Source organism: Kogia breviceps, chromosome 17, assembly GCF_026419965.1.
Source record: "Kogia breviceps isolate mKogBre1 chromosome 17, mKogBre1 haplotype 1, whole genome shotgun sequence".
Classification (NCBI taxonomy): Eukaryota; Metazoa; Chordata; class Mammalia; order Artiodactyla; family Physeteridae; genus Kogia; species Kogia breviceps.
In genome coordinates this window covers 69,013,909-69,033,838 of record NC_081326.1, presented here as the reverse complement: position 1 = coordinate 69,033,838, position 19,930 = coordinate 69,013,909, and the positions used below count along the sequence as shown (strand labels likewise).

Genomic DNA, 19,930 nt, shown 5'->3' with positions numbered 1-19,930 from the left:
GTCCTCTCCCAGCCTTGGGACCCTCTGCTGAAGTCGTTGACCGAGCCCCTTCGGCTACCGCATCGCACTGACTGTCCCACCTGGTGCCACTAGGAGGCGCCATCCCTCCTGCCACCTGGGCACTTCGAGTCTCAGAGCGGGCAGATGAGCCTGCAGCCATCAGCTGCTGGAGGCCGAGCCGGGGAGAGGAACCCCTGACCGAGGGCCCTTGTCGCTCTTACTGGCCCCGAAGGAAAGGGCTTGGTGTCATGCGCAGCATGCTTTGCTGGGAAGAATGAAACACTTGGGTTTGGATGGTTCCCCTCCTTGGCTGTCCTCCCTCGTGTGCCTTAGCAAAGGCCCCACACCCGCAAGCAGCCACAGCCAGTGGGACACACAGGAGGGCTCTGCTCATGCCTGGGCAAGCCCTCACGCATGCAAGGCTCTCGAGAGGGGGGCTGGGGAGGAGCCCTGCACAGGCCTCCGGCTTCGTGGTTCTTCCCCCTCTGAACTGAGGACAATGGAGTTTGCACAGTGGACTTTCGCCTAGCTTAGCACAAGTTACAGGCTGAGGAGGAGGGGAGAGGAGAAGGAGCGCAGAGAGAGAGACGGAGAGTCCTTGTTTCTCATCAGCCTGTGACAGGTTCACCTTCCTGCACCTGGGAAGCGGGGACAACACCTGGGTGATGCCACAGCTTGGAGAGATGCTCTCTTGTCTGACATCCCGGTGCCCGGAGGAATTTGAATCTTACGGCTGTTACTGTGGGCAGGAAGGACAAGGCGAGCCCAGGGACGCTCTGGACAGGTACGGCCGGGCGAGGATGACGGGTGGGCGGTGGTGATGCTGCAGCGAGAGATGACAGCCTTCCTCGATGTCGGACATCGCTTCGGGCTCACAGAGAGCTCGCCGAGTGGCGTTATTTCACTCAGGAGGGCTTGTTGCCATCGTGGTCCCATTTTCCTGATGAGCAGTTGAGGCTCCGGGGCTGACTTGTCTGAGGTCCTTCAGCCACGAAGGGGCAGAGCCGGGCAGATCCAGATCTTTCGACTTGGTCTAGAGCTCCACCACGAATACTGCCCAGCTGCTCTAAGAGGGTCAGTCTGCAAAGACACCTCAGAAGACCCCAAACCTGCCTATTTTGCAATGAGCAGCATGTAGAATTGGGGTCCTGAGTTGATTTGCTCTGCAGGATGACACACTGAAATGAGCTTCTCAACAACTTTTAAGTGTAATGGTCAAATTTTTTACCTACTGTTCCTGGAAGAATTTTCGCTGACCTCATGCATTCATTAATTTATTCCTTCATTTATATAGGCACTCAGCCTACATTTGTTGTACTTTTGCTCTGTGTTGGGCACTGTGCTAGGTGGAGACATATAAAGGATTAAACCTAAACAAAGCAGATTAAAACAAACTGCCTCTGCCCCATAGGAGCTTGCTGAGTGAAAGAGAGGGACAGTTCCACAAAATACCACCCACTGTAACAAATGCAGTGGGGACACAGAGGAAACGATGGGGAACTCAACCTGGAGATGAGTTAGAGGAAGATTCTGAGAGCAGAACTGATCAGGTTTAAAGACTGACTGCATGCGAAAACTCACCCAGTTCACGGCCAGTTAAGAGCTCTAGTGAAACTGTGTATGTCCGCCTCCGATGTTGGGCTTGCCAGGGGAGAATCAACAACTATAGAGCCGAGAGTGAAAAAGACGAGTCTTATTGTAGTTAACACTACAAAGGATACAGTACTGGCAGGAACGTGGAACGTGTCCACTTCAGGTCACGTGGCGTCTGCACGGCTGTATGACTCACACACCCACCTCCACAACAGCTCTCCTGTCTCCACTGCAGTCATCCTGCCCCATCATCCAACCTTTGCAGGGCATTCTGGGAAATCAGGGGCTCTGCTGCCCAGGCTGACTTGAGAAAATTTACCTCCCACCAGGTGATGCTAAAGAAGTTTTCATGCTAGCAAAGTGTATACCACACTGTGGAATCACTGTGTTTTCATCATGGGGCTTGACAACATGCCCTCTACTCTCCAAGACAGAGAACCATTTAAGGATTGTTCCTGAGTCCACAGCACTCAGTGAGATAAGGCAAAATAGAAATCTAGGTAGCAGTAGTCACTGTGTTCTGCTGAACCCTATGGAAAGAATATGGGGGTGCTGTTGAAGAGGTTTCCTGACTACCGACCATATTTCACAAAAAATACGAGATTTGACCAGGCAGCAAGTGAGCTATGATGTGGCTTCCTTGACATCCATTAGGAAGAAATGGAAAAACTGGAAAGCCATAGCCTTGACCAAGGAAGGGTTAGTCAAAACGATATTATTTTCTGCAACGGTGTCTTTTCCAAACCATGCATACTTTATATCCTGGGACATGTGAATGGTTTTCAAGGGTAGTTGGATCATATACGATTTCTGATTCACTGACTTTAGATTTTAACTATTACATTAACTATTGACACCACCACCCACCCCAGCCGAATGCCACACAAGATAGTGGCTCGGCTGTCCTAACAGCAGAATGGGGGCTGCAGTTCTCATCCCACACAGGCTAATGTGATGTGAGAGGTGGGCTGCCTCCTGCCTCCTCTGACTGCTGGCACCATGGAATGGGTGGTGAAGCCCATACGAGGCCAAGCACTAGCAAAAAGCCACAAGTCTGCCTGATCCTGGCTCCGGCTGTGGTCTGCAGGGCCGAGTGAGTGTGATTAGAGGACAGGGGAGAGTTGGAAAGAGAGGATTTAAGGAGCAGTTGTAGCCCACTATTGGTTGGAGCCGTCACAAGTTCCCTCTGGATGTCCATCAGCTGGGGGGACACTGTGAGGCTTTATCAGGCCAGATGGGTGGGTCTAAAAAGCAAGAACATGAGCCATTCTCATCTATTTCCTGAGGTCTTGTTCTTTGCTGGACACCTTCCTAGATGCAGTTCTTTATTTACGTTCGAGATAGTTACTCTGTTCTCTTTTAAGGCTATGGACAAAGGGGGTACCTTATGGACGTGAGATTAAGTGTTCTATCATGTAAAAGGTTGGAGGGAGTGGGTTATTTTTAGCCCACATGGTATGCTAGAAGTGGTACCCCTTCCTCAAGACTCTTTTATTTCCATCTTTTGGAAAATTATTGTAATAAATACGCAAGTCACCCATCTTTTCAGTCAACAGTCACAATAAAAACACCAAGTTTTTTAAAAAAGAGTACGATACATCCAGTGTGATGGGACACTGCCTTGGATGTGGCATCCCTGTGCAGTCGACGACCTGAACCACCGTACATGGTAGCCCTTGGAGTGTATATAAATCAGCCCCGTGGCACTGGAAAGGAGGCACTGGTGTCTCTCATTAATATGCAGGCCTGGAGGGAGTTCTGGGGACAGCTGGGGGCTCTGGGCAGTAAGCGATTTTCCTTGCTCTTAGGTGCTGTTTGTCCCATCAGTGCTGCCTGGAGCAGGTGAGAAGGCTGGGCTGCCTGCTCGAGAGGCTTCCTCGGTCACCAGTGGTGTGCGTGGATGGTGCCCCCAAATGTAAGTGCTGTGAGCCATCATGGTGGGTTGTTCTTTCATTCAAGTCAGCATCAGGACCACAGCTCATCTTACAGATGCTTTGCCAGGCACTCACTCATCTCTAACGTGATTTAAAACGTTTCTTAACTTTGAGGCACACATCAGTACTCCTATTCCACTGAGGAAGAGACTCAAGTTCAAGAGGCTAAGTCAGCTGACAGAAGTCACAGAGCCAGTAAGAGCAGACAGGGAATAATGTAAATTACCCATGCTTACTGAGTGCTTCCCATGTGCTCTTCTGAGTTTTTCACTTGTATTAACAGAGTTCACCCTCACACCAATGCTATGAGGTAGCACCACGAGACTCCCCATTTTACAGAGGCAGTGACTGAGGTCCAAGACCACACAGGTAGAAGGCGGTGACAGAACTGGGGCTGGAATATAGAGCCTCAGACCCAGAACCGAGTCCTCCCTGTGCCAGTGGGTCTCTTTTCTGAGAAGCAGAATGCTTTTCCCAAGTGAGGTCCCCCGAGGAAGCCCATAAAAAGGGGAGTGTCTCCGGCTGAAGGGCGTGCATCTCTGCTCCTCCCAGGTGTGGAGGCCGGAGGCGAGGCGCCTCCATGGCCATTCAGGGCCTGGGGGGGTGGGCATGGGGGAGGGGGGATATTTGGAAACAGCCCTACCCTCAGGAGCCTCACTCTGTTGGGCTTGCTTTACATCTGGCTTCATCTCCATTCTCTGGCTGCATTTCCTCATGTGCATTTCCCTTACCCTTTGCAGTTTAAAAGGAAATGGACCCTACAGCATTTCTCCAGAGCCCTGAGAGGGTTTGTCTCACCCTCACTTTTTATCTGGGGAAGCCCCAGGCTGAGGCTTCAGTGCCACCTCCTCCCTCGGCCTCCGGGAGTCGCCTCTCACCTCCCAGGAGGGAGCTCTGTGCTTTACATGTCCCTTACTCATTCGCTCATTCACCCAATTATCTGCTTATCCAAAACACCTCCATAGGGACCTAGGAACCCAGTGAACAGACACGATCCCTGCCTCAAACTGCTCACAGCCCGGAAGGGAGACAAGCCAGGGACTCTTCTATTATCATCAGTATTGCTACGAGGCGGTACGGTGCCTGGGACCATGGTGAAAGGGGTTTTGAGCCCGTGGAATACGGCAGCCAGGACAGGAGAATTTGGGAGAAGTTACAAGGGCAGTGAAGGAGGTTTTCCAAGAGCTCAACAAGTTCCCAGGTGGCCGCGCTGGGTGTGGGTGTTCCAATAAAAGGGAAGAGAAAGATTGTGGCCTTTGGGGAACTCCTGGCAGCCTGGGAACGACACGTGGTTCTGTATTTCGGGAAGCGATAGTGGGAGTCGCGGGACCATGGTGATGCAAGGTGGGGCTGGCGAGACAGCTACCAGATTGCGAACCCAAGACTGAAACATTTACATCTTATCCTCTAGGGGGTGAGAAGCCAGGGATGGGTTTAGAACCCATGAGTGACAGGATCAGATCGTTGTTGTCTGTGATGCAATCACGCCTTGAGGTCCCTCCCACCTGCTCAGCTAAAGGCGCCTTCATCCCTCTGGTCTCACTGAATCCAGGAAGGTTGTGTGTGTCGTTCGAGCTCCTACGGGGCTTCCGTGAACTGGTTCCGACCCTCTGTGAGCCCTGAGCACCGTGTCCTACAGCAGCTGCAGGTGTCGGGTTGTGAGAAACGAGGGCATCTCGGAGCCTGCTCCAGGCCACCCCACAGAAGGCACAGGGGCCCAAGCGCAGAGCTGCTCTGGGGAACAGGCTCGCGTCTGGGTCCCCTCTGCTCTTCCACGTCTCCTCTTTCTGCTGCCTGCTGTGGAGATGGAACGTGTATGTCTGGGGCTGATGTGAAGGCCAGGGCAGGGGACGTGGAGGGTCAGCGTGATGAGAAAAGGTCTGTCGTTCTGGGTGATGAATACTTTGTGGTAGGATCAGACAAAAAAACATTAAACGGACCAAATACGCCTTTGAAAACCACAGGCAAGGATGACGTTTGCAGAATGCTTGCCTATGTCCGAGCACCTTCAAATACGTTATTTCCTTTGAATCACACGCGTGTTCTGCACGCCAACCCGCACTACATGCAATTGAAACCTTCAAGAAATAAAAGTAGGGTCACCAGACTGAGCAAATAAAAATACAGATAGCAAAAATACATGGATTTCTGCTGTGACAGTAAGAACCATAGGGTGGGATTCGATGGGAACCCACAGGAAAAACACTCCCTTTAGCCAGAGGGGCTGGAGGAAGCTTTCTGGACGGGGAGATGCCGGGCGGATTCCTGACGGACGAGTACGCGCTAGCCAGGAGGAGAAAGTTAAGAATACTTCCAGTAGAGCAATCGGTGGACGCAGGACCAAGAGGTTCAAGATGGAGCCGGGGAGTACAGGGCGGAAGGGGCAAGCATCCTGCGGCGTCTCAGGTCTGCTACTCTGTTCTTGCCCCCTAAGGTGTAGGGCAGAGCCTGTGTGAGAAGCTGCTTTGTGTCTGTGACCAGACAGCGGCTGAATGCCTGGCCTCTGCCTTCTACAACCAAAGCCTCAAGTCACCTGGCAGACGGGAGTGCCAGGGCCACCGGCCATCCTGCGAGGACGGCAGGGTTTCAGCTTCTTCCCTTGGCTCCAGCTCTGAGGAGAACAGCGTGGAGGCCCCGCCCCCCAGGGAGGGCCTGAGAAGAACCAGAAGATTCCTGGGGAAGTCACTTGGTCTCCTGGGGACCAGGCCACAACGTGGCCCCAGATAGATCCCCAGAGAAAATGACCATCACACCCTGTCTTTCTGTCCCTCCTGCTACTGTAACCTCTCTGGGCCCATCTCCATCCTCTCTGTCCGCAGCAGAGGCTCAAAGGGGGGGAGAGGCAGGAAGACCCCTGCACATGTGCATTGTGATGTTTGCCAGCCCACGTCCGAATGTGTCTTTGGAGAAGGCAAACGAGGGGGCGCTTCTATGTTTCCTGGAGTGCACTGTAGGGGCTCAATAAATATTCCCATGAACGTTTCTCTGTCTGCTTTGGTTTTGAAGATACTGGTACACAAATAGATGGCAAAGGTGAGATGGCAGAGGAACGGAGGGGGAAAAGGTATCTTCACTCCCCAATCACTGAAATCACAACCTTCTATTAAAAAAATACAGAAGGGAGTATGTTTAATCGATCTTATGAGATCACCTATGGGTCACCAATAACCCACCAAAGACATATGCCAAGGACTGAGATGACAGCTCTTCTGGTTATTAAGAGAATGGCCTCAGCCACCCCCATGAAGCACCACTGATAACCCTGTCTTGGGTCCGGCAATATTAAATTGATGTTTTAAAAAATGACAGGGTTTATTTATCCCAGTGGCTGGAAGTTTGGGGGATGCCAGTGCCCACTCGGACACAGACAAATATAATAGGAATTACAAAAAAATGGAAATTACATCCATCCACCCACCCATCTGAAGATTTTACTGTGTATCGGGCAAAAAGGCAACGTGCCTCTGGAATCCCCTTCAATATCTGAAAAGGACACGAAGCACAGTTCACATCACACCCTTGGTTCTCTATTCCCATAAATCACGTGTCCTGCAGTGAGAAGATACAGGGTCCCTGCCTGCTCCTCAGACAGGTGGGAAAGCAGAGCCTCTGAAAACTTCGTGTTCGTGACCTTCTCATGGTGTGGAACTATCCTGACATTAAAGAATTGAAAACCTTAAGAAATCAAAAGGTCGTGGTGCCAAGCCAGCAGTTACCCTTCCCTACCTTCCAGGGAAATCACGTGATGAGCACATTTTGATGAATCCAACACACTGGAATCTTTTTTTTTTTTTTTGGTATGGCACATGGGATCTTAGTTTCCCAAACAGGGATCTATCTAACCCTTGCCCCCCGCAGTGGAAGCGTGGAGCCTTAACCACTGGACTGCCAGAGAAGTCCCTCACGTTGGAATCTTGAATAATGTGACCTTTTAAGCAACAGCTTAAATTTGGGTCCTCCCAGAAGCGGACCCTTAGACAAAGACTTGAGAGCAAGTGGTTTATTTGGAAAGTGCAGGAAACGCTGATGGGAGAGCAAAGAGATAAGACAGCAGAGGAACCGTAGCCAGTGAAAGCTGAGTTACCAAGGCAGTTGCCTGCCACACACACACACAGACACACACACACCCGGGAGAGGAGACAGACCACCTTCTATCACATGAGTCTTTACTCCCAAGGAGGGCAATGTCTCCTGCCTGCTGCACCAGAGCGGAGGAAGCCTTTAGGCAAAGAAATGCAGGTGAGAGCGGCTGGCAATCAGCCCGCAGGCACCACAGCGGTCACGGCGAGGCATGCCAGCAACGGCACTCCCTTCCTTTAACCCAGCAGGTGTGTGCTAAGTGTCCGCATCCCGTGGCCAGCACCGTGCTAAGCCGCCCATAGGTACGGTGACTGCCTGCCTTCCCCACACCTTCACCTGAGGCAGCTGAATGTTGCTGAAGGACAAAAGCAACTGAGCTGACCCACTTCACTTGAAGCTCATGACCACAGAAAACCTCAAATGGACGCCCAACCTTGTCTTAGTAAGCTGAGTTTTCTGCTCCCCGAGACAACTGTTTGGTCCCTTTCCTCCTCTCCTCAAACCTTCCACACCTCCCCTTGCTCTCAGCTGAGAACTGTCCAGAGCGGAAGGGTCTGAGGTTTTACCTTATTTGTAACTTAACAAGTTGGTCTGCATTTCACGGATGCTGGCAGAAGATACGAGATGCTTGGGTCAGAGACAAAGGACTTTGTTACTTACAGTAATGGCAGTAGCCTGAGTGTGGGCATTTATGCTGGTTCCTCAAGCCCTGGGCCAATGCAAAGGGGTCAGGAAACACCTACACACAGGGTGGGTTTCATTACATAGGGAACCTAAAACATTTATAATTGGCCACAAGCCTGCCTTTTAAAAACCCAGAAAAGAGATCATCTGTATTATACAGGACAAGAAGCATGTCTGTCCTTGGCTCCAAAGGGAGATGCCATCTCTGTGTTCCAAGTCTGTAGGATGTACTATAAACTTAAAAAAGATAATCCAAAATAAAGACAGTGTCTCTGTTCACAAGACATGCAGAAATGCAAGGCACATGGCAACAATGACCTCACCAAATACTCCACTGAGAGAATTGACGTTTTCCCGTGGGAATGTCCTGGTCTCCCTGCCATCAAAGCTACAAAATTACCGGCGGTCTTTCTCTTCCTTCTTGTTTCAGTGAAAGAAGTGTTCCTTATCCATATCAAAGGTCAATCCCTCCACCTACGCTCTGGGTACAGTACCCCCCTATTGCCTTTTCCAGGGCTTGATTCCTGCAAATATTTCCTTTTTATTCTACATCAATTCATCCCTCTTTTCTTCTGTATCATTCTAATCAGCATGCAAACAGGCCCTAAAGTCTCCCATCTTTAAAAAATCTCTCCCTTGACTCATTAAACTAAGATGGTGGAAACATGAAATTATAAATCTGATGCTCCTAGATTTAGTCTTGTCCTTAAATACCACACTAGGTGGTGCTATACTGGGTAAAATCTTTTGTCTGACTTCACATCATCCAACCCTACCTTACTCCAGATCCTGCGGTGATAACCAGTTCCACACAGGCTTCAACCTGCCTCACGCATGGGGGTGGAATCTGACAATGCCTGCCTTCTGTATTTCTACACTTCGTGCATGGGACACAGGACCTCTCTGAGAAAAAGGCACGGCACACCTTGGGAAACTGCCCAGCACTCAAGCACACACAATCCAAAAACGTGGGGGAGTTAATGTCAACAGGGCCACCCTTGACCTTGAAGAACAGAAGCCGAGGATACATGCTTCCCTAGCTTTCATCACCTGGGTGGACAGTTCTGAGGTTATTTCATGAGACTCCTTAGACTGTCCGGTAGGATGGATCTCCAGTCACCTATGGCGCCGGCAATTCATAAATAAACCCTCTTGATGAGCTTTTTCTCATTCCACTTCACTGGTCCAGTCCCTTGCTGGGGTTCCCTGGAATCACTTCCCAGAGCAATTCCTACATGCAAGTCTTTGTCTTAGGCTCTGTTTTGGGAGAACCTAGGCTAAGTTACTGGCTTCCTAAGTCTGTCTGCCTGTGACTCAACGTGTAAGTACAAGGCGAATGTAATATAGCAAAACTACGAGGCAGAGCTTGATGCTACACACTGACTCTGCTTTTTCATTCATGTGAACTTATGTAACAGATGAGAGAACAGGGCGCAACAAATTACAGCTGAAAAGAAAAGACACGAGATAGTGTATCACACAGGCTGCTCATTTTACACCTAAAGACAACAGGTTCAGAAAACTGGAGTGACTGGCCTAAGACTGCAGAACTGAGACAGCTGCCCAGGTTGCTTAAGACGCTATGCATGGTGAACGCAAGGATTATTAATGACAAACACTGACTCAGTGTCTAGTCTGTGCCATGTAGGCAGGACACAAGGAACCTCTTCTAAGTGATTCATTTACACCTCAACAGATGACCTCTGAGGGCAGAACACACTATCTTCATTTTACAGACTTCAAGTTCCGTCACTTGCCTAAGGCTACTCGGCCCGGGGAAGTGGCGCGGTGGGATTTGAGGCCAGAGCCTGTGCTCCCCGTTCCTTTGCTAAACTCCTAAAGGAAGTCCCTGAAGCCCATCTGGCTATGGTGGGCTTTCCTGCCAGCGGTAGGAAAACAGACCAGGTGGCAGAGGGTACTAGAGAGGAGCTATTTTTTGAGAGAGAGGCTTCATGTAACTTATACAGCGAAGGGGTAGGGTTGAAAATACAAACGGTAAGACTGATGCAGAGGTGGAAACCGCGCTTTCACAAGCACGGTTAGTGTGTACTAAGAGCTTAACCTTAGCTTGTATCTTACCACGACTGCAGTTATGGTTCTGATTCTTCCAACGTATGTGAGGATGAATCCATTTGGCAGCTTGATTTTCACTGAAGTTCTTCATTTTTAACTAAAGCAAAATAGTGAATACGTTTAATTTAATAAATGCAATGGCTGTTACAAAAATGTACTTATACAGAAGTAATCTGATTTTGTTTTATTGCTTACATATGAATTGCACAGTGAATTGTTACATTTCAAAAAACTCAATTCATTACATTTAGTACATATATTGGCATGAATAAAACAAATTAGTACCATTTTCAGAAAGGAAGAAGAGATATCGTGAGGAAGGGCAAGTTAACTGCTGGTTAAGTACAGTATTATGATTCTAAAAGATAATGAGTTCAGAAGTATTAAGGAAGTGTGTGTGTGTTTAACTCCAATGACTATATAAGCAAAGACAACACAAGTATAGGAGGAACATTTCAATGTTAACTATTCTATGTCAAGGGAAAAACATGAATGAGATATAAGCAACAGTATACAGCAAAAAGAGAATGATTAACAGTTTTGATTAAGAGTTTTAAATATCTACAAAAATATAGCAATCCAGTGAACTTCAACACATCCTAAACTTTCAGTATCCAAACTGGCTGTAATATAGTGGGCATAGCTAGCTATGACGTGCAGGATCTCCTGCAATCTCCTGGAAGGGACAGAAAGCCTAAGAAAAGACCCCTCATTCCTTGGGAATCGCTGTTAACAAGGCCAGTTCAGTAATCTAGGATATACAGAAGTCTGCTGTGATTTAAAAAACAACTGCAACAGGAATAAAATCCCACAAAACCCAAATCTACAGTTTACAAAACAGACCGAGAGAGAGGTGTGATAATCACTAACTGAAATGGTTTTCCTTTACATGCTATACATGCATTTTTAAATCACAGAGAAACATGAAATTTTGTAGAGCAAAGTCTGTTTTGCATGAGTGCAAATGAATATATATCTTCTTTTCTTATACTATTAAATTATATATATTTTGTTCATACAAAAGCACACAGTGTTTATCTATAAAATGACATCCAAGTGGATGATGATTGTTTTCGCATGTCCCCCTGCTTAGATTTTTACACAATCTTCCTTTAAAAATACAGAAGAAAAAAAGGGAAATTAAAAAAACATAAAACCTGGCCTATTAAATGGTGAAACATTTTACCTGGTCAAGAGGTAAAGTTACAGTGACAGCTGTAATGGGGCCATTTAAACCCCCAAGTGGTGACTGCACTATCACTTGGAAAACAATGTCTTGTTTATCTATAGTGAGTAAACCACCCAGGATGTTTGAGTATCATTTGATAGGTTTAAAAAGACTAGGATCTTCTGCAAGATGTTTCAAGATGCTGTACTTTGGTTTAAATTATTCAAAAAAATTTTGAGTATGCTTGTTCTATTATTACTTCCTCACTTTTTTGTTTCTACTAAAGGTGCCCCAATAATTGTAAACACCAAGTAATAACATGCCTTTCTTCACTGCAATTTTTCAAACAAAATCTAAAGCTAAAAATGCAATTGTTTTTTGGGTTACAATTTTTGATATGTATATTGTTTTATGTAAAAGGGAATCAAATCTGAAAAGGTAGTAGAATTATAAACAGATTATTTTATAAAAATGTCCTAAAAGAATTTTATGAGTTGCCAAGAAAATTGTTCATTTTTGCCATGTGATGGAATTCACTAAAATGCACACAATTTTATAAGTCTGTCGGCACATGTAACCTTGGTAGCTTAAATCAACACAAGCTTAAATTGACGACCTACAGCACACTTGACTGCTAAACCCATAGGCACTCTTTTCAAATGTAGTATCACAAATCCTAAACAGAGATGCATACAAGTTGCAGTTCAAATCTTACAAACTGAAAGTTCATTCGGGGCCTTTTCTGACCTATGAGGATTTAAAAACTGCACAATATCAAAACGTAAATTAATATGTTCTCAACAGAAATCAAAATGTACACACACTCTTCACAGGTGAACTAGTAGCTGTTTTAAATGTCTTTTTTTTCCTATACTAAATATATATAGCTCATTTAATTAATGGAGCCACAGCAAAATACTACTATAATTTCAAAGCATAGTCTGTAAACTAATACATCTAATGATGTAAAAAATATTGCACAGTTCAGTACTCCAAGAGCAAGCTCTAAGACTCTCAAGTAGAATGGTCAAATTTTGGCAGAAAACACAGTATTACAAGAACTAGACACTTCAAAGTCAGAGATTTTAGGGTCATATTCTAGGAATATTACTCAGTAAACGTCATTTCCACAAACCAGGTGAGGAATGACTGTCACATATTGTTACAACGAACGAACAGAGGGATGCCCACCACGACATCTAAAACCTGGGCACAAAGAGCCACAGAGCAGTTTTGCAGCTCCAGGATTAGGAATATGTTTGTATGGTGCTGCTTTTGCAGATAAAGAAAAACAACAGCAATTCTAATGTTAAGCAGTTGCGTAGATGTCTAAGAAATACAGTAGACACTTCATACGTCTTCAACCCTCTGAAGGCTTAGTTTTTTTTTAAATTACATGTTTGTGAAAATTTTTAAATATACTATTTAAGTTAATGTGAGACCAATACACGTTCAATTTTGAAAGCCATCAGGAACCTCAAAAAAAAAATTAACATGGCATAAACCTATCTTCAAAAGTACTCTAAATCATATAATATAGCTGCAAAATATCTAATCTGATATGCCAAGCATTCAGTTAAAGAGAAATTCCATCATAATTTTCAAGAAGTATGTTAACACACATCAAGTAAACCCTGGAAACTCAGCTTGGCCCTAATTTTTAGGCTTTATGCTGAGGTCTTCGTGAGCCACTCAGTATACACACAGATCTGGAAACTTCATCTCGTAGACTGGGACAGACTGGTATTGGGCGTGCCCAGAAGTAATGGTCAGTGTTCCTGATGGACTGGGAGGAGGGCTGTAAAAGAGCGAGGCATTGTCAGCAAGTGTATTGCAAAGCTGTTCACTTCACAGAGCACTCTCGTTACTACCTGCCAGCAGCAGAGTGAGTCTCCTTCATCGCAGGGATCAGTGTGACGGAATTGCGGGCCAGCTACACGGTGGCGTGGCACATAGATCGTGGTGGTTCCAAGCTGTTTTTAAGTCTACACTAGATATTCTCCTCTGAATATATGTATATATAATTTTTACAGTGGGACTACACTATACCCACTCATGTAAGCTTGCTTTGTTTCACTAGTAAAAAATCTTATATATACATATATTAACTTCTTTGGATGGCCACCGCATGGTACGTCAATATACACATATAACTGATTTACTTCAACGGACAGATGTAGGTTCATTTTCATTTTCCATTATCATCAATAACGCTGACAGGTCTATTCTTATACATAATTGTATCCTGCCTCCTTGGTTTATAGTCCTACACACAGGATTTCTGCATCAAAGTGTATTTACATTTTTTGAGACTGGTACACATTGCCATAATACTGGCAATTCACACTTTCAACATCTGAGTGTACCCCTCCTCTTACACCATTATAAATATTGGGTATAATCATTCTTTCTTGTTATTTTAATCTTTGGCACTCTGGCAGGCAAAAGGGAATTATTTCTTTTATTTTTACATTTTGGCTTACTACTAATGCTACATATCTTTGTAGATTTAGTATGCATTCTGTGTTTCTTTTAAAATGAATTGTCTATTTGAGTCTACTGCCTGTATTTCTGCTCAGATATTTTTCTTTTATCAGTTTCAGAAACTGACCTTTTGTCATATGATACCAATGTTCTTCCCTCAATTCGTTACTTCATTCTTATCTCTACCATAGATAAAGATACTGACCCTTTCATCATTCAAAAAAAGGTCCTTTGTGTCCTCAACCAATTTCTCCTACTCCCACACACCCATATACACACACACCCCCACATCCAACAGTAACTATGTTCTGATTGCTGTCACTGAAGGTTAGTGCCACTTGTTCTTGAATTTCACACGGTCTAAACAGCCTATAGGAATGGTCCATACAAGCTATACTCGTTTATGTTTGATTTCTTTTGCTCAATGCATTTTTAAAAATTTACCCCCAATGTGTTCCTTTTTACTGCTGAATAGTATTTCACTATACTAAGAGTACCACTGTTTGTCTACTCTCTCTCCATTCTCCTGTTGATGGACATCTGGTAATTATGAAACAAGCTGCTGAAACATTCGTGTACCTGTCTTTTTGTGAATCTAAGCTTTCATTTCTCTGGGCAAACACTGAGATATGGGATTACAGGACCAACAGCAGGTGTAGGTTTAACTTTACGAGACTCTCTGCTGAAGTTCTGCAGAGTGTGCCAATTTACACTCCTATGAGCAACATATGCGAATTCTTCTATAATGTCCAGTATACTATGAAGCCCATCCAATGACATTTTTTTTCTTTCAGATATTGTAACATTCAGTTCTTGAACTACAATTTGGTTCTTTTTTAGACTTTCCATTTCTCTCCTAAAATATACATATTTTTTCCTTTAAATTCTTTGATATGTGTGCGTGTTCTTTTAAGGTCATTGTCTACTAATTCCACTAATTGGATCAATCATCTGTGGGGCTGCTTATTCCTTTTCTGTATTTTCCTGCTCCTTTGCATTTCTTGTAATTTTTTTCTTGTTGTACTAAGGTCAAAGTGAATGAAGGAACAGTGGAAACTGAGATATAATATTGCTTCTTTTGTTTCTTTTCTCAAGCATACAAACTCTTCTCTCTATCTCGTAGTTAGAATGAGGCAAATTAACAAGAGGAAATATATCAAATAGAAACTGAAAACCCTGAAGGTACACCAAGAAGTCTATTTCATTTCTCTGTACCATGTAAGGTACCCAAAAACTACTACTTCCTAACTAGGTGACCTTGGATAAATTACCAAACTTCTACGTGCATCTGTTTCTACATTTGTAAAGTAAAAATAATCACTACATATTTTTAAAATCTGTTGTAAACACTAAATGAAAGAATGCACTTAGCACAGTGCCTAGAACACCGTAAGTGTTCAGTAAATAACTATTAGCAGTAAGGCTTAATAAATACAAATTATTATTAGCAGTTGCAGTAGCAATGAAACCGAATTAGTCATAATACTTATTCTAAAATATTAAATCCATGTAGCTATGAGAGTGTGATTAAATGTAACATGGTGGTCTCCAGCAACACTTCTTTTAAGAAACATGAGTTATGGATTTGAATTTTGATTATTTCCTCTCACTAGCTGGACAAACTTCAGCAAGTTACTTTACTTCTCTAAACCTCAGTGTCTTTACCTGGGGGCGGCGGAAAGGATCGACCTAACTTTTCAGGACTGTGGGGAGGATTAGTAAAAACAACAGATATAACGGCAGATATTTACTGTTACAATTAACAGGCATCAAAGAAGCTGTGGACAGCTGAGTGTTGCCTGCCATTCCAGTTCTGCAAGATCAAGCCATCAGCCACTGCAGTCGCCTACAGTGGTGCGCCCTGAGGGGAATTCAGGATGGAGAAAAACAGGAAGCATTCTGTTCTTTGGATACTGGCCCTAGACAGTTAAGATGCGTATCTAAGGAATAATTTCAATGAACCCAGATCCTTGCACCTTCCGACGCATAGAAAAGCCCTAAAATCATCAACCTCAGATGTCTGCTCTTTGTGATCAGCAGTGATCTTTTGATGTTTGACTACATGTTTTTTTCCAGCCCCAAACTCCTATATATTCTGGTTCCTCCCTCACCTCTTCAGAGCAGTTCCTCGGAGCTATCTGAGAGGCTGTCTCCCAGGCTATAGTCCTCAGCAAGGTCCCCAAATAAAACTTAACTCTCAACTTTTAGGTTATGCCCACACCCAGCAATTTTCTTTGAATCTAAGGTATATAGTATATTGTGTATTTTAGTTTGATTCTCTGTTCTGAACTTTTATAAACGAGTGATTCTCAACTTAGTGCGGGGGGGGGCCGTATTGGTGGTAAATGCCTGGAATAAGATGTTAAAGTGATGCTTTGCGTATGAAGGCAGAAAAAAGGCTAGGGGAAAAAAAAGCAAGTGAACTCGAGCATCTACCTGCTTATTCTGTTTATAAGGATACATACAGGGTTTGAAGCAAAACAGATTTAGTTAATCAAGTTGAAAATATAAAAGACATGGTGATATAAAAAAAAAATTTCAGAAGCACAATTTCTATCTATGGCTCCTTTACTGTGCCACATTATACACAGACCAGTCTCCACACTGAAGTCAATATAAGAATATGCAGAGGTTCTTTCCTCAGGTGGAACCTGGAGCTTTTCTCTCCCTCTGTCATGTGCTTCATTACTTAATAACCAATAGACACAGAAAAACTGGTATTAGATACCTTATGTTTTTGGAGCATAAGATACAATTGTTCAATGGTATCCGCAGGGGATTGGTTCCTGGACCCTGCACACAGACCAAAACCCTTGGATGCTCAAGTCCCTTATATAAAACGGAGCACTGCTGGCATATGACCCACACACATCCCCCCTTATATGTTACATCGTATCTAGATTATTTATAATACCTAATATGATGTAAATGCTATGTAAATAGTTGCCAGCATGCAGCAAATTCAACTTTTACTTTTTGGAATTTTCTGGGTATTTTTTTTTTCCCAAATATTTTTGATCCATGGTTGAACTTGCGAATGCATAACCTGCGGATATGGAGGGCCGACCCTAACTAATAACAGGACACAAACAGACATAACTCAGTAAAACTCAAGTAAAGTTTAATAATTCAAGTGAGCCATCTGCATAGGTAGAATCATTATTGCCCTGGAAAGAACTATGAGGTTGAACCATATAAAACTGTAGTTTTTATAGGTCACAGCGGTTAAATCTGAGAAATTACCTTTTAAAACGTATCATTAGAATAAGAGTCTTCCAATTACTCAAATGTCCTTACAGGACCATTGTAAAGGAATAAATGATCTAAAAAGGTGAGCTAGAAAAGCTAGAAGCCCCCTGGACAAGAAATGGTATCAGACAATCCAGTAAACAGAATAACCACTGAGACAGAGACCTGTACCATCTTGTGTTTACCCTAAATGAAAAGCACAATTACTTAAAAAGCCACAAATTTATAGGGATCTAATAGTTTCTATTTTGTTGCTTTATTGCTCTTGTAGTACCAAAACTCTTACCGTATGGTGAGTTCCAATATTTGAGCAAGTCTGTCATGAAGAAAATTTGCCTACAAAGGAGAAAAAAAATGTTATGAATGGATCTATTATTTTCCAAATACCCATATGTAATAATACAAGTGTGATTTAAAGGACAAAGCATAACTCTTAACTATTAAACTGATGGTACAGAAATGCTTTAATATTTTGGTTTTTATCTGTGTCTCATACACTGGAATTTAATGTAAAGTTTCTCTTTTATTCCTTTCCTAGTCTCACTGGTAAAAACAAAATCGATAGACACACAAAATACCTACAGCAAAATCATTGAAAACCACTGCAAAAACAGTTTCAAAGCAATAACAATTGTTAACATTTAATTTGGGATCTGCCATTCCCATCAGCTGACACTACACACAAAAATTATTCAGGCTTCATAGCTATGTCTTCAGTTTTCAGGCCCTATCAAATCCACTACCTTGTAGATTCTGTTGATCTGCCTGAAGCTTGGAATCTACCTACCAATTACCAGGACAGCTTCCACGAAGTCAAACTCCACCCCCCAACCCCTTCACCATGTGTTCACTTACTTTGGATTCACACTGTGCTGCTATTTCTTCAAAAGGTGCTTTCTGGAATTTCTCTATCACTAGACGCCTCTTTTCCTTTTCCTGTTCTTCCATTCCACTGGTATCTATATAAATGTTTAAAAAGACCCATTAAAAGGAATACAAAATTTCACAGAACCTTGCCAATGACTGTAAGAGCAAATGATCTATAAATAAAAAACAAGGGTAATTTATAGGACTACTTGTATAGGGAAAAAAGCAAAAGGTGTGACATCCTTGAAGTGTCTTAGTTAAGGCTAGAAAGCCCACATATAAAAACATTAAAAAACTACACAGCACAAAACCCTTTTTCATAAGACTACCTTTGTCTCTCTTACCAAATAAAAGCAGAGCATGACAACTTCCTACAAGTCAAACAACTTCAAGGCCCTTCCTGAAGGATGAGTCTTTTATTAATAATCATGCCCTTGCACATGAGGTACTAAATTAAAAGTCTGCTAAACTTGATAGTGAATAGCGTGATTGAAATATAGATAGGGTCACGCAGAACCATACTGATTTACCTTTTCCATTTATCTTCCATAATGTGAAAAGGGATTTTTTAAAAACTTAAGATGACATGTGGTCTGGCCAAAGTTTGTGACATAATAAAATAATAAATGTCTATCATTTTGATACATATAATAACTATGTCTATTTGCTTAAGAATCTGAAAAGAAGGCTAATTAATGGCTTATTTATTGATGGTCTACAGTAAAACTCAGTAATTCTTCAGCGTTTTTTTTCCTGGTCAAGAATTTCATAAGATGAAGCACAATCTGTTCAAGGTTCTTCAAAAACAAAGCTTCTCTTCAGGTAGACAAACTGTAACAATTAGCTAGTTTTAAAAAATGGATATAGCAGGTACAAAGGGCATAGGTTTCTCTTCCCCCCTCTGAAATTGTGGCAGGTTAACAAAGCTGTCAAATTTATGTACTTTTTCTGAATGACTATAATACAGAATTATGATCACACCTCTCGTGTTCACTAGATCAGGGTCACAAGCTCAAATGTGCCAGAGGCTAGGTAGGAAACATACATGTTTTAAAAGCAGTAAGAAAAACAGGACTTGGGCAAGCTGAGCATACACCCCTGGTCTTTATTCAAATCCAGTTTCTGAAAATAATACTTCCACCTAAATTTGGCCTGCAGGCAGCAAGTTTCTTTTCCATGCATTAGTCCAATGGTTCTCAAACTTTTTGTTTCAAGACTCCTTTACACTCTGAAAAATTATGAAAGCCGAACTGCTTTCTTTATGTATTACATCATGATATTTTCCATATTATAATATAAAAATGAGACTTTAAAAATATTCATTAAATGCATTAAAGAAATGAAACCACTATATGTTAACATAAATAATTGTTTCATGAAAAAAATAGCGATATTTTCTAAAATGAAAAGATTTAGTGAAGAGAATGGTATTATTGTTTTCTATTTTTGCAAATCTCTTTAATGTCTGACTTAACAGAAGCAGTTGGATTCTACCTGCAGATGCATTCAATCCACTGCAATATGTTATTTTGGTTGAAGTACATAAAGAAAAACTAAACTCACACAGGTATGGACTGGGAAAGAGTAATTCAATAAATAGCCTTTTCACAGAACTGTAGCTATTTCTTCCTGGACACTACAACAAAACATGACAAACGGTAGTTTCTTAAAAGTTAGTTGCAATATGGAATTTGAAACCTTATTAATGAACTTTTAGTAACTGATTATATTAACATCTATTGGTCTGTTCTACTCATGTATGGTTTTGTAACATCATGCAAGGTCATTTGGAATATTG

General features: G+C 43.2%; 2 protein-coding genes and 1 long non-coding RNA gene across 10 annotated transcripts in view; 1 reads left to right on the top strand and 2 right to left on the bottom strand.

Annotated features, from left to right (window-relative positions):
• The window catches only part of OC90 (otoconin 90), a 32,768-nt gene extending 26,514 nt beyond the window's left edge, over positions 1-6,254 (top strand). Inside the window, exons 14-16 of the mRNA XM_067018050.1 lie at positions 613-784; positions 3,402-3,508; positions 5,962-6,254. Coding sequence (XP_066874151.1) covers positions 613-784; positions 3,402-3,508; positions 5,962-6,254 — 572 coding nt within the window. The remainder of the gene's footprint in view (positions 1-612; positions 785-3,401; positions 3,509-5,961) is intronic.
• The window catches only part of LOC136792911 (uncharacterized), a 50,916-nt gene extending 40,460 nt beyond the window's left edge, over positions 1-10,456 (bottom strand). Inside the window, exon 1 of the long non-coding RNA XR_010837512.1 lies at positions 10,371-10,456. This is a non-coding gene — a long non-coding RNA (uncharacterized lncRNA). The remainder of the gene's footprint in view (positions 1-10,370) is intronic.
• A 77-nt stretch (positions 10,457-10,533) lies between these two features.
• Positions 10,534-19,930, bottom strand: part of EFR3A (EFR3 homolog A) — a 96,387-nt gene continuing 86,990 nt past the window's right edge. For all 8 annotated transcript variants that reach the window (XM_059042657.2, XM_059042656.2, XM_067017556.1 and 5 more), the window contains 3 exons: positions 18,121-18,224; positions 17,552-17,601; positions 10,534-13,330 (listed from right to left, as the gene is read on the bottom strand). In XM_059042657.2, the coding sequence (XP_058898640.1) occupies positions 13,225-13,330; positions 17,552-17,601; positions 18,121-18,224 (260 nt within the window). In that variant the 3' untranslated portion in view covers positions 10,534-13,224. The remainder of the gene's footprint in view (positions 13,331-17,551; positions 17,602-18,120; positions 18,225-19,930) is intronic.